This window comes from Parasteatoda tepidariorum, chromosome 1 (assembly GCF_043381705.1).
Source record: "Parasteatoda tepidariorum isolate YZ-2023 chromosome 1, CAS_Ptep_4.0, whole genome shotgun sequence".
In the NCBI taxonomy this organism is placed as follows: domain Eukaryota; kingdom Metazoa; phylum Arthropoda; class Arachnida; order Araneae; family Theridiidae; genus Parasteatoda; species Parasteatoda tepidariorum.
The window spans coordinates 5,583,831-5,597,903 of NC_092204.1; the positions used below are offsets into that span (position 1 = coordinate 5,583,831).

At 29.7% G+C, this 14,073-nt stretch overlaps 1 protein-coding gene across 8 annotated transcripts in view; it reads right to left on the minus strand.

Annotated features, from left to right (window-relative positions):
- The window catches only part of LOC107442476 (probable phosphorylase b kinase regulatory subunit beta), a 63,690-nt gene that overhangs the window by 17,229 nt on the left and 32,388 nt on the right, over positions 1-14,073 (minus strand). For all 8 annotated transcript variants that reach the window (XM_071183321.1, XM_043053836.2, XM_043053838.2 and 5 more), the window contains 8 exons: positions 13,814-13,918; positions 12,173-12,255; positions 9,944-10,034; positions 8,482-8,655; positions 7,163-7,289; positions 4,826-4,883; positions 3,577-3,667; positions 1,028-1,230 (listed from right to left, as the gene is read on the minus strand). In XM_071183321.1, the coding sequence (XP_071039422.1) occupies positions 1,028-1,230; positions 3,577-3,667; positions 4,826-4,883; positions 7,163-7,289; positions 8,482-8,655; positions 9,944-10,034; positions 12,173-12,255; positions 13,814-13,918 (932 nt within the window). The remainder of the gene's footprint in view (positions 1-1,027; positions 1,231-3,576; positions 3,668-4,825; positions 4,884-7,162; positions 7,290-8,481; positions 8,656-9,943; positions 10,035-12,172; positions 12,256-13,813; positions 13,919-14,073) is intronic.

A 14,073-nucleotide genomic window follows, 5' to 3' on the forward strand; every position in this document is an offset into this window, starting at 1 on the left:
AATTATAAAATTTATAAGAAAAAAAAGAAACAAAATTATGCACAAAAAGAGAAAGATTTACAAACTAAATGTATCATAGTTTATAAATTGGAGTCATATCAGCCACATAGTCATCCATCAGGATTTTACTTGTGATTATGAACGGAAATTACTTTACATAGAAAGCTTAATTTTTAAAAGCATAGAAATTATTAAACTGCAGACCTTTTTATTCAAATAAATGTAAAAAAAATTACTCACAAAAATTAGAAAGAGATCTCAGATTTTTTGAGTAGGTACCTCACTGATCAAATTATTGTTATCTTGAATTTTGACATTTCCCTCGGCTCATTGCAAATTTGTTGTTTTATCAAAAAAAAAAAAAAAAAAAAAAAAAAAAAAAAAAAAAATTCCCTGACAATTAAAAGTTTTTCAGGTTTCTGACCTAATGGCACTTTGAGTAATGCTATATCTGCTAAGGAGCCGGCCAGGTGGCCGAGCAGTCAGCATGTCTGACTTTTTTTTCTCCTTTCCTCCAAGCCCAGAGCATGTACTTAGGTTATGCAAAACACTTAACCATATAGCCCAGGACTTGGCCACCAGCATGTCTGACTATGAAACCAGTGGCTGCTGGTTCGAATCCCGCTCAGGGCATGGATGTTTCCCTCTCTGTGTGTTGTTCTCTGTCGTGTGAATGTGGCCAACCCTATGAATGGGTATCAGTGTGATGTGGGTAATGTTGCTCATCTCCGTGACTTAAGTTCACAGGTGCCCACTGGGTAACGTTAAATGATCAACACCTTTGGCATTTTCCGAGGTGACAAACGAAAGTTCAGTACCTGCCGCTAGAAAAAAAAAATCTGCTAAGGCAACTGCGGCTCACCTCATGAGGAAATATTGGAAATTTTTATGCCCAGTGACCAATATATAATAAACCAGACATGGCTGACCACTTAATCATGAAACAAAAACTTAACATGTAATGAAAAGAACAAAATATGCAAGAAAAATTTATGAAAAAAATTTTGCCAATTCAAATGGAAATTACCCAATTCTTATTTTCAGGATTCCTTGAAATAGGTGGGATGTTGTGGATATAAGGCGACCCACATAGAGGATGATTTCCTGTTGTAGGACCGCTTGGTATATATCATGCTCTTGGCACTTGGAATAAATGATAGCCTCCACTTCCCTTGGCGTCAGTGGCTTATCTATGACAACTTCTTCATGGCCAAACACGCCAACAGTGATCTAAAGCAAAAGAAGATATCTTGAATGAATTGCGTGAGGTGATACAACTGCAGTTAGGCATTTACCAGATTAAACACAATGAAGTAGGCCAGATTCTTACTCAAAAATAAGCACCTTTTAAGTACAATTTAAGCACTCACTTAAGTACTTTTTAAACACTCTTAAGTACTTTTAAGCACTCTTAAATACTTTTTAATCTCTTACCCCCCAAAAAAAGATCTGTGCAGTAATAAAAATGATTTTTTTTTCTCTTGTTTAAAGTTCTTAATTTATAAAAATAAAATCAATAAAATTCAAAAACTTTACATAATTATGATAAAATAACTAGTTTCTGATAAATATTGCAGAGGAAATTATGAATATTATGAATTTTTTGTAATTTAGAATGGCAGTCGATACAGCAAAGAAAATTTTTTTTTTAAAAAAGATATAAAATTAAGCACTTTTTACAAACCCCGAATAAAAAAGCACCTTTAAGGGCTTTCAAAAAACGTAAATCAAAAATAAACATCTTTAAGCACTTTTTAAAAATGCTACGCACCCTGAGTAAGAAATAGTTAATGAAAAATTTTAATTGTGTCTTTGTATACAAGTGTCTTTGTGCAACAAGTGAAAGCATATTTTTTCAAAAACAATTCAATGCATCTTTTTTTATAAAATAAAAACTTATTTTAGAAATGTTGCTTAAGGTTCAAAATTTATATTAAATATCTGAGGTAATTTCTTCTAAGTCTTTTCTAGAAACTTGTCTCTGAACTAAGGTTCGGAAAAAAACCTGTTATGTTTTTTGCTTAAATTGGATATCGTTTAATTTAATATTAAAACGATCATAGCTGTTATTTTGACCACAAATCAACTTTGAGAGATGCTAAGTCCTAAAATAATGAAACCAGCATACTTGACTTTTGTGACTTTTCCTAACTTTTTAAGACCTTCGTTAGAGTGTATGCATAAAATGACATTTTATCTAGAACGTTCATTTGCGGCTAAAATGATCGCTAGAGAGATTTGGGTGTATTACTTTGATTTAACACACTGTTTCTATTCCATTTCCACTGAACAAGTTTTCTCTTTACACAGGAATCTTACCCCTCTTGCTCGCGGCTACTCTCAAGGTAATTGTTTACGCAAGTGATAATTTCTTCGATTCAGATCACTTCTAGATATGAGCTTTTAAACGGCTTAGAAATGACCAATGTGTTTACAATGTGTGCAATTAGAAGTAACCATTCAAGAAAGGTACATTCCTGGAAAAATTTTTAACTTACAATAAATAGCCCTTACAATTAAAAATTAAGCAGGTTAAAAATTTGTACATCCCAAAAAAACTTTATTCCTCGAGGGCATTAGGAACTTCAATAGTTATTACAAAATTACTAAACTGTAAAGAAATGCTACCGATTAGCAAAGCTACATCTACCTTGCACTTTTTTTTAAAAATATTAGCAGCAAAAACCGACATGGTAAAGAAAAAAAAATCTACTTTTCGAAAAGGGAAAAATTAAGCACTGTTTAAAAACACCCCATGAAAAAAGCACCTTTAAGGGCTTTTAAAAAACGAAGATAAGCAACTTTACAAACTAAGGTAAACAACGTTAAAGAGCACAAAAATATTATTAAATGCAGACAGCTGTTTTGGACAGTGTTGCCAGAACTTAAGATTAAAAAGTAGCGAATGGGAGCTCCAAAAGTAGCGGATTCGAACATTTTGTAGCCCAAAAATATATCATANCGTTGTTTACCTTAGTTTGTATTTTAGCACAAAGGTCGTCCACTTGTGTATTTAAGCAACTTTAAGCACTTTTTAAAAACGCTATGCACCATGATTACCATAGTACAGTACAGAACTCGTTATCCGGAAATCAGAAAACCGGAACGAAATTCGATAAACTTTCCCGCCATTTTAAAAAAATTTTTTTTTCCCTTATAAGATTTTTCTTTCTTTCTTGAAAGATGTTTACCTTACCATCATTTTGGAAATAATCATTAGTGTATTACTCCATCGTTTTTTCTTCTTTTTAAGATTATTTCCAAAGAAAAATTTTTTTTTTATTTGGGTTTAACAATAAAAAAAAAACAGCTTTTTGTAGCGATTCAGAAAACCGGAAAAATCAGTTATCCGGAATAGCGATGGTCCCGATCGTTCCGGATAATCGGTTNGGTCGCCCACTTGTGTATTTAATCAACTTTAAGCACTTTTTAAAAACGCTATGCACCATGATTACCATAGTATTAGCTAACATAGCATTAAGCTTACTCAGGTAAGCAAAGTTCTACTGTGGATTTCACCTTCCTGCAACCTAACATTTTACAAATTTAATTATTATGTGCTGAATATTGATTTACCTGTTTTCCACAGACAAGAATGGATGTAATGTTGGGACTTATACTATCAACCAACTTCCTAAGTACACTGGAACAGTACCTTACGACAGACCTAAAGATAATGAAGCAGCACAAGTGGTAAAAAATAAACGATATAGCATAAATGGTAAGGTACCATCCACAAATAATGCCCCGATTAGAGTGGAGGGGGTAATCTTTAGAAATACTAACTCTTAACTAAATCTCAAACTAGATCTTTGACATATTTCACTTAAGTCAATTTAATCGTCAATTAAGTGATTTTTCGATAATTTTTTTCGGTAGTTTCTAGAGACTTCCACATTTTAAAAATTGCAATATTTTTAATATTATTACAGCACATGAGTTAGTTTTTAATCTTGTATTTAAATATTAATTTTATTTTGCACTTCATTTTTACATATTTCATCGTAAATCCAAGTGATTCACTTTCAATATTTTATATGAGCAGGATATTGAAAAAGCAGAAGAATACATCTTTTTTTAATTGATTGCAGTTTGGAATTTTGTTTAGAATTTTCTGTAGCTTTAAAAGCGTGTTTTATCAAAAAAATTAACATAGACCTCTTATAATTTACTAAATGATAAATTATTTTAAACTCTAAAATTTTTTTTGACAGTATTTAATTTAAAATTAAATATTTATTATAATTAAATACTTATTTATATTGAATATTTATTTATATTAAATATTAAATAAAATATTTATTTTTTAATTTTCCTTACTTTAACTTTATAAAGCTTTGTTTTTTCTAAATGAAGGGAATATTTATTTAAAAAAATTATTAGTTTTGAATAAATTCTAATAACTAAATTCTATCTAATATCTTACCAAAGTGACTGATAAAATAGATTTACTGCTTAGTCTATAGTTTTACTATAGATTTACTGCTTAGTCTGCTGTTCTGTCTATAAAAATTACGATGATTGCCATTAACAAGAATAAGTATTTTGGTTTACTTCATTAGTTAATCATCCATGCTAATGGTCCTTAGTTCAAAAAGGTTATGAATCCCTAATCTACAACATATGTTTTGTAGTGTTGCTACAAGAACTACTAGTATATCTTTATGCAAAATAAGCATAAAAGTAACAATGGTTAACAGAGGTATGGTGTAACATTTTGGGATAAAAGGAAGGAGGCCGTCCAAAATATAAAAAAAAGTAAGATATAATTTATGAATGGTCCCTAAAAATAAATGATATAGTTACAGGTATTGCATTGTCTTACCAGTGCCTGAGAGCACCAGCTTGTCTTGTCAGTTTTTCTAAACGTTCTTTTACGGTACCTAATAAAATAAAAATATATTTACATTTGAAAAATTACTTTCTTAATAAAAGAGCAAAGAGATTTTTTACATTTAGGTTTCTGTAATACTTATACTGTGACTACAAAAATAGTGGTAATGACGTGAAAACATAAGCTAAATTCAAAAAATAATTTGTATAAAATTGCTTCAACCAACACCAACTTACCCCTGTTATGGGGTGACTTGATCCAGATCAGTATGAACGGAACTAAGCATATTAAGAAATGTAAGTAAGTTATGTTTTAAATAATTTGAAATTGAATAAGAATGTATAGTTTAAGGTTACTAAGAAGATTGCTTCATTCATTAAAATATATTACATTGATCTTATTCATTAAAATATATTTTTGTTCACATTCATTAAAATATATTTTATGGAATTTAATACATTTTATGGAATTAAATACATAAATAAATTACGATAAATAATTAAAGTTTACCAAGTTCAAAAAAATACATTTTAATGAATAAATAAAACAAAAAACAATAATAATTCTGCATATTAGGAAATGTAGGTATATTATGTTTTAAAGAATTTGAAGTAGAATAAGAATGTATAGTTTAAGGTTACTAAGAAGATTGCTTCATTTATTAAAATACATTACATTGTTCTCATTCATTAAAATATATTTCATGGAATTTAATACATTTTATGGAATCAAATGCATAAATAAATTTTGATAAAATAAAAAATTACAGCATACTGTCGTTCATTTTTTTTCTTATTGTAATTTTGTAAGATGAAATGTAGATTAAACAAAATTATTGTGGTCTGTATTTTAAAATAGTTTTATGAAGAATTATCTTATAATGATAATCTTATGATGAACTATGTAGATTAAGAAATGCATGTATGTTATGTTTTAAATAATTCGAAGTCGAATAAGAATGTATAGTTTAAGTTTCTTAAGAAGAATGTTTCATTCATTAAAATATATTTTATGGAATTTAATACATCTTATGGAATTAAATACATAAATAAATTTTGATAAACTCAAAAATTACAGCATACAGTCATTCATTTTTTTTTCTTTTTGTAATTTGGTAAGATGAAATGTAGATTAAACAAAATTATTGTGATCTGTATTTTAAAATGATCCTATGATGAATTGTAATTCAACAATATTTTAGAATAACTAATTTTCTGCAATATAATCAGAATTCTTTCTTTTATAAGATTTAGAATCTGTCACTTGTGGAGAAACAATTCTCACAAACATAAAAAGAAATGGATACCTCAATTGCTCATAAAAGTGTTACAAAAATTTCAATATATGAATAAAATTATCAACGAATACCAATCACAACTGTTTAAGATACCATAGCTTTATCTAGAGCTTAATTTCTTATTTTCACTAGAAGGTTTAACAAAGTTAAAATAAGTATCAGAAAGTTTGAAGTTGCCGGTTGAAAAAAGGTACAACAGAACAATAAAAATTTTACTGCTACTGCCTGAGCTTCATTTACACTATTAAAATGACAAAGAATTGTGCAACACATTCAGGTAACTAGGACAGAAGGAATTTTGGTAATCAACATTTATATTTTATACAGCAAAAAATTACAAATAGTAAATGGCAGCCCAATAATTTGTTAAAAACAATAATAAAAAAATATAATAAAATTTAAGATAAAATAATTAACATAAAAATTAATTAATAAAATAATTAATATAAAAATTTTTTCTTTATACTAATTCTTAACATCTTACAATATATTACTCTATTCCTACTATTAGTTCACGTTCTCCCTATATATCTTATTCAAATTTTCAATTGTTAATAAAATACTTTTTATTCTTCCACTCAAGTTCAAATACATTTTTTCAAACTTGCAGTGGATGACACTTGATGTTAATACAGTATTTTCAAATATTAATTTATTAAATTTAATTAATTAATTTTAGTTTTTACGGGAGAATTTTTTTTTAATCATTTAATAAAAAGTAACTAAAATGAAAATTTTCTTCGTGGATCTAAGAAGGAATTTACTTAAAAAAATAAATAAAAATTATATCACTTGTTTTAAATAATTAATTGGTTCAAATCCTTCTAATTAAAATTTGACAATAGCAATACCAGTCTTTGAAACTCAATGTGATTGATAAAAAAGTAAATTTACAGGCTAATAAATAAATATATCTATAATAAAAATATACAATAAAAAAATAAAAATGTGATTGGATCAAAATAAACTTATATAAAACTTAATATTTGTAAAATAAAATGGACTTTTAAGACAATAAAAAAATTATTTACCATTTTCAGTCCAAAATTGAGGGCCTTCACGAAAGTAAAGAATGCCTAAAAGCTGACTTTGACCATGGAGGGTATCAGTTCGACTAAGAGCTTCTAATATGTCTCTTGATGATCTATGTTGAAATTCCTAAACAATAAACATTACATGAATAAAAGCTTTCACAAATGGCAACATTAAATATGTTAATAAGTTTCACATTTGCTTTTATATACCTGGCAACATTGGAGAAATAAAATCATGGAGATTTTACTAGCGAAATCTTTTAGGCTACGAGTAAAGTTTTGATACATCATGCATAATCATGTAAGTCAAAAAGAGAAATTCAAAATTGGAAATAACATAAGCACTTGCATTTTGTAAAGTAAAAAATATCTTAATCTAAAGAAGATTTTGTAAACCATTATTTATAAGTTTTTAAACTATTTTATTTTATAACTGACGTTGAATAGCCAACCCAATTTTGAGTTTACGGCTACTAATGTTCAACTCTGTAGCCTTGTAATTTTGAACCCGATCCAGAAGACAAGGAAAATCTTGGTACAAGCACTGGGAGAAATTTGCCTTCGTGGTATTTTTCAAACAATTAAAAATTTTGCAAAACGAAATTTTTTCGACCAAACATTTTTCCTAGGGTTGCCTGAATTTCAATTGAAACCTCATTATCATATATATATAAGTTGAGATCATACAATTATTGGTAACCACCATTTCAGTTTTACTAAATTTATAAAATCTGTCTAAATTGAGTCATAAAAGAATTAAAATCAATATTTAGATCACTTATAATTGACAACTCATAGTTAACATACACAAAAAAGTGTTAACATAAAACATAAATCAAACAAAAATAACATAACATGAAACATAAATAACATAGTTAACATAAAGTAACTTAAACTAAATAGTCATAATATAGCAAATAATATTGATCTGAAAGTATTAAGAGTACCATATTTTTTACAAAAACCAATTAATAGTTCAATAATTTTAGCTATATATTTTATAATAATACAAATCATAATTATAGTAGTATATAATGCAAGTAGTGTGAATGATTTAATATCTTATAAAATGTTCTCAGTAATAAAAAAGAAACTTGCCCCAGTTTTTGTCAGATTTTGACGTCAAAAACACAACTTATTTCTACTAAATTCATGCTAGTCGTAAATATATGCTATAATTTTGCATACTAATGATATAGTGATCTCATGTCATAGCGTCCATTGTCCTTGTAAATCACAAGGGTTATAATATTGACTGTACTATACAAACTATCAGCCTGATTAAAATAATAAGCAAAAACAACACTTCTACTCACTTTAAAATCATAAGTTGGCTCATTATAAATGATTGCTTTTGGTATATCAGTCAAACTTTGGTATCCTATTGATGCATGTTCTAGTTGTTGGAAAGCTTCAACAGTAGGTAAATCATCAGCAGAAAGTAAATGCAGAAAGTCCAAGTGTTCAATACAAGAGGAGGATATTAGATTCTGAATACAGATTATTATTCATTAAGAAAGAATCTTATTTTCAGTTTTCATGAAGCATATTTTGTCATGGTTTATTACAATAAGGAGGATAGAATTTATGTTACAAATTTGCTGCAACAATTTTAATTTTTTATTAAATTAAAATTAATAATAATAAAAGGCATTCATTATATTAAAATTCTATAAAATTTACAGTATGAATGGCTAATTTAAATAAATTAAACAATATTAAGAACAAAAAATTTGAAATGAGTATTATTTGTTCAATTTTTATAATTACATTTAAGACAGTCTAATAGTGGATATTACATGTAAATTAATAGTGAGTCAATCGATCATGGGTTAGATAGCTAAACCTGCTAATCATCACATACTGGTAAAAGAAACTATGTTTTAAATAGTAAGAATATGTTAAAATCAAAGTTGGGCAAAAATGTAGTAGATTACATTTTTCAATTTACAGTAATCAATTACTTGTAATCATGATAGCATAATTTTGATTACAACATTAAATTACAGTTATAAATTACTTGTAATCGTTATTACAACTTTGATTGAAATACATAATGCAACAAGATTGAAATTTGAGAAAAAAAACACATACAATTTTAAGTCACAAGACCACACAGCTACTAATGTGCAAGTGTATATTGTGTAGTGTTTAGATAAGAGTTGGATTATTTCGGATTTCCTGTTATTTACACTCAGATTATTCCCGCTTTCACGTAATTGATGGAGTTCGTGGCAGGTAATTTATATATATATATATTTCTTAAGGGTAATGGGCAATAATTGATTACACAGAAAAGCAGGTGAAAAATGAATAAATATAATCAAAAAATTTATTGTATGGATATTTCAAAACTTAAAAATCAATATTCAACAAGTGCATTAAACTTCCACTTTTTCAAATGCCAATTTCCAAATTGTAGCAACTGATTACACAGTAAGTACTATTGTCATTTTAACACAGAAATATATTTTACAGCAAATTTTAAAACTACACAAATAAAAATTTCATGCTTTGTAAATTTTAAAATCAATGATTTTTTTTAATAAAAGTTCTTCTATTTGAATAAATAGCAATAATAATAATAATAAAAAATCCATTGATTTCAATAAAACTTATATAAATCAACTAACTCTGCTGCTCATGAAAGCAATTCCTTACAATTAGGATGTGACAACTCAGTTGTGATTAATAAAATTAGCATTTCTAGAAGCACTGAAAAAATTGTAGACATAAGCTAAAAATTATATAAGTGAAACTATAATACATATTGGCTACCTGCAGTCGTCCTGTCCTGATTTTAAGACCATCACAATCTCCTTTCTTCAACATAGCTAACAAATCCAACATTTCCTTAAAATGGACATCTCTAAATAATTAAGGAAGTTGCTTTAATATAAATATCCAACAGTATACACATTTTAAAATGTTGATCAAGTGATACAAATAGGCATCATCAGAAATTAAGTTTTATGAAATAAAATTAGCTGATCAATTAGTCTTTATAAATTGTATCTTTATATCAGTTTTTAAGATCTTTATATAAGATTATATTTGTATTCAAAAGAAAAAGAAGCTAACAAAGTTTAGAGAGAAAAAGAAATAAGCAAGGACTTAACTCCAAAGCAAAATTAGATATGCTATAAGAATTTATTTTTATTTGCTTACTAAATCATTCCAAACTACATTAGCGAAATAAATTAAGAAAATTTGCATATTTTTTCAAATTTTATGAAAAGAACTGAACTGAATGTAAAACCACTGCTTCTAGACAAAAATGCATAGCTTGCACATCACATACGTAAGCGTAAACGTGTAGGCACAGCCAGTAGAGAAACAGGCTTAATAAGTGTGCGTAAGTTACGACGCATTTCGTTCGCTAGCACACCTTGGCGAATTTCTTGGTGTTATTTTGCAGCAATAGGTTAAATTCAAATTGTAACAGTAAAAATGAGTAACCACCAAAGTTTAGATGTCGGAATGAGGTGGAAAATTGTAGGGAGGCTAGAAACAGACCAATCTCAGGACCAGATTTGAAGAGAGTTCAATTAAACGCCTAGCATTGTGTGTAACTTATGGAAACAGTTCCAGGATACCAGATGCATTAAGAGAAAGCATGGGCAAGGTTCTCCAAAAGTCCCGATGGCCTGTGAAGATCACCGTTTGTCCATTACAGCGAATCTTAACAGAAGAGCTGCAGCTTCTTAGCTCTTTTGTAACTTGCATGCAGCTACAGGAACCCATGTATCAAGGGTGACCGTTTTCAAATTACTTTATGAGAGAGGGTTGTCTGTAAGAAGATCCGTCGTTTGCGTCCCACTCACTTCTACGAACAGGAGAGCCCCGTTCAGCATCAGAGAGCTTAGAGATTGGAGTATGGATCAATGGGTGATCGTTCTCTTAACTGATGAGTCCTGGTTCAACCTAAACACCGATTGTCGCCGTACGTTCATATGGAGAGAACCATAGACCTGCTACCTACCTCCTAATGTCCGCGAAATCGACCATTGTGGCGGAGCAGGTTTAATGGTCTGGGCAGGCATCATGCTGGATGGCCCCCCACCTCTCCAGGTCCTTGAAAGAGGCCCTGTGACTGATGTGAGATATAGGGATGAGGTCTTGGATCCCTATGTTTGGTGTTTCAGAGGTGCAGTTGGCCCCCTGAGTTTATTTTACTGGACGATAATGCGAGGCCACATAGAGCTCTTCTGGTCTACGAATTGCTAGTGAGTATATTCTCCAGATGGATTGGCAAGCCAGATCTCTGGATTCAACACTATAGAGTATGTCTGAGACACTCTGGGGAGGGCAATTGCAACTCGCTACCCCCCTCCAAGAATCATCCAGGGAATAAAAACGCGTTGCTGAATAAGTGGGGCCGATTGCCACAGGAAATTATAAACTGCCTTATTTCAAGTTTGAAAAGACGGTGCAAGGCCTGTATATCTGCAAGAGAGGACCATACCCCCTATTAACCCATTTTTTGTTGTTTATTCTCCAACCGCTCTATCATACCTTCCACCTCCAATGAGTGTTACGTACGATCATGCATGTATATTACAATTGTTGAATGGTTATTTGTTTTGTATTGTATCAATATATATACAAATCAAATTTCATTAAAATCGGTCCAGTAGTTCTAGAGATAATCGACCAAGTTTGCAAATTCTCTTAATTTCTTACACCAGTATACTTTTTCAAATTAACAAAAAATGAAGTAAGGTGAAAAGTTTTAAAAACTTTCATTACTTAATTTAGAGTGAGTTCGTTTTCTGATACTATCGCGTAAATTGGGCATGGTAGAAATTTCTGTGGAAAAGAAAACTGAAATTTTTTACGTTTCAACCCCCCCCCATCTTTTCCCCTGCAAGAACTGGGTGACAATGTCGCCGTATCGCTGCTATTCTGCCATGGGGATCCACGCCTTTGTACATATTTGTCAAAAAGTACTATGTTCAAATAAAAGTTAACAGCAGAGAGAATAAAAAAACTTTTATATTTGTTTACCTCATATGCTCTTCTCTAATAAGAATGCACACAGTGGGCCTTCCTGACATTCGCCAATATTTACCAACAAAATGAAGCTCATTCTGTTAAAATAAAAAAACATTTTGTCATGTTAAATAATTTGAAACATAAAGAGGATAAAAATGGAAAAATAGAATTACTATAAATGATCGAAATTTGCAATTTTTATTGATGAATGTCAATAATAACATTTTCGCTTTGTTGAAAGTCACAAATACTTTTTAGATCAGATTTGATAAGGAATACCAGGAGTGATTTTTCCTCAAAAGAACATCAGTGTAGAGAACATTGGTTTTAGTATTCCCAGTATACAATTGTCCAGGCATACATTTTCCAACACTGTTTTTCCAAAACTAAACTGAGTGGCAAGACAGCCCATCGAGGGTCAAAGCCTACTGTGCCAATCTCACTTTTCTTGATCTTTGGGCTTTGGGGTGCAAGAGCTGATGTTCCGGTTGTGTGGTCAGCTCAATGCGGAGCCCAAGGTGTTTAGTTCCTATGCATGCGTAGTACTCATTTTATCGATCCACTGAAAGGATAAAAGGCTGAGTCAACACTGCCCGACCCGAAGATCGAACCGAGGACCTGTGTCATGACAGCGCGAAGTGCTACACTCAGACAGCAAAAGTTGATGTTTTTCCTAGTCTATCGTAATCAGATATTGAATAAGTACAGAGGTAGTAGTCGGCTTTTCTAAAAAAAAATTACTTTAGCGACCATTTCATTTAAAAGTAGTGGCCATTTTTTACAAAAAAGTGACCACATAGGAAGTGCAGTAGAAGAGAAAAAATTTTTTCAAAACAATAACATATAAAGAAAAATGGCAATTTTGTATATAATAGCACTAAAATATGAAAGATAGTTATAATTCACCTGAAGTAGGGGTGCACGACCTGCGGCCTGCCAACCCTTGATGCAACTTGATTATATAAATTGAACATTCTTTTATGATTTGGGTATTCGATATTCTTATACGGTTCTTTTAAAGTTTTCCTGATATTTTCGTTGCGTACAAACCCTGCTGCTAATGATAAGAGGATGATATTGAAATCGTTGAGACGTTTCCGGAACCTTATTAAGTCAATATTATCATTACTTTGCAATAAACGTGTTTCCATTTTTCAAATTCAACATTCTATGATAGTTTGGGACAACAAAAAGTTCCTTATGTTACAAAAATTAACATTTTTAAAATTGTTATTACATTATTCTTTCTAAAAGTAGTAGCCAGCAAAAGGCTTACTCTGGCTATCACCTTTAGAACTTAAAATTTCATACCCTATCATATAAAATACCAATTAGAAAACAAAAATATTAAAATAAAACTGAAAATATTGGATAAAGATTATTATAAATAACAACAAAATTTATTTTGTAGAATTTGCCTACAATTGGATTTAATGATTGATTATTTAAATGCTCAATTCAAATTTTATGCATAAATTTTTTCAAAAAAAACTAACCAAATTTTTTTACTTCCAAATAGAAAAATCTTTTTGCTAGAACTCTCCTAGTTCTGTGACAATGCAGCCACGATTCTGCAACGGAGTTCACCAGTGAAAGTCTACAGTTATCAATTTTTATCTTTTAAAGAATTATGAAACACACAAATGGTATTACCTTTATATCGTCAATGAGTAGCGCCATGTCATGAGACAGGTAGAAATCACTGACCTCAAATATTAAGGGATAGCATATCACAGTTTGACCACAAATTCTGTACAACTAGAATAACAATAAATGCTTCTTTTATAGACAATCTGGATTAAATAAATACATAAAAATATGCAATTTACTATGTTATACATTGAAGCGACCCGTCCATTAGTTTAAAAAAAAATGTTTTTCAGAAATCTATAGAAGCAGACAATTTTATTTGT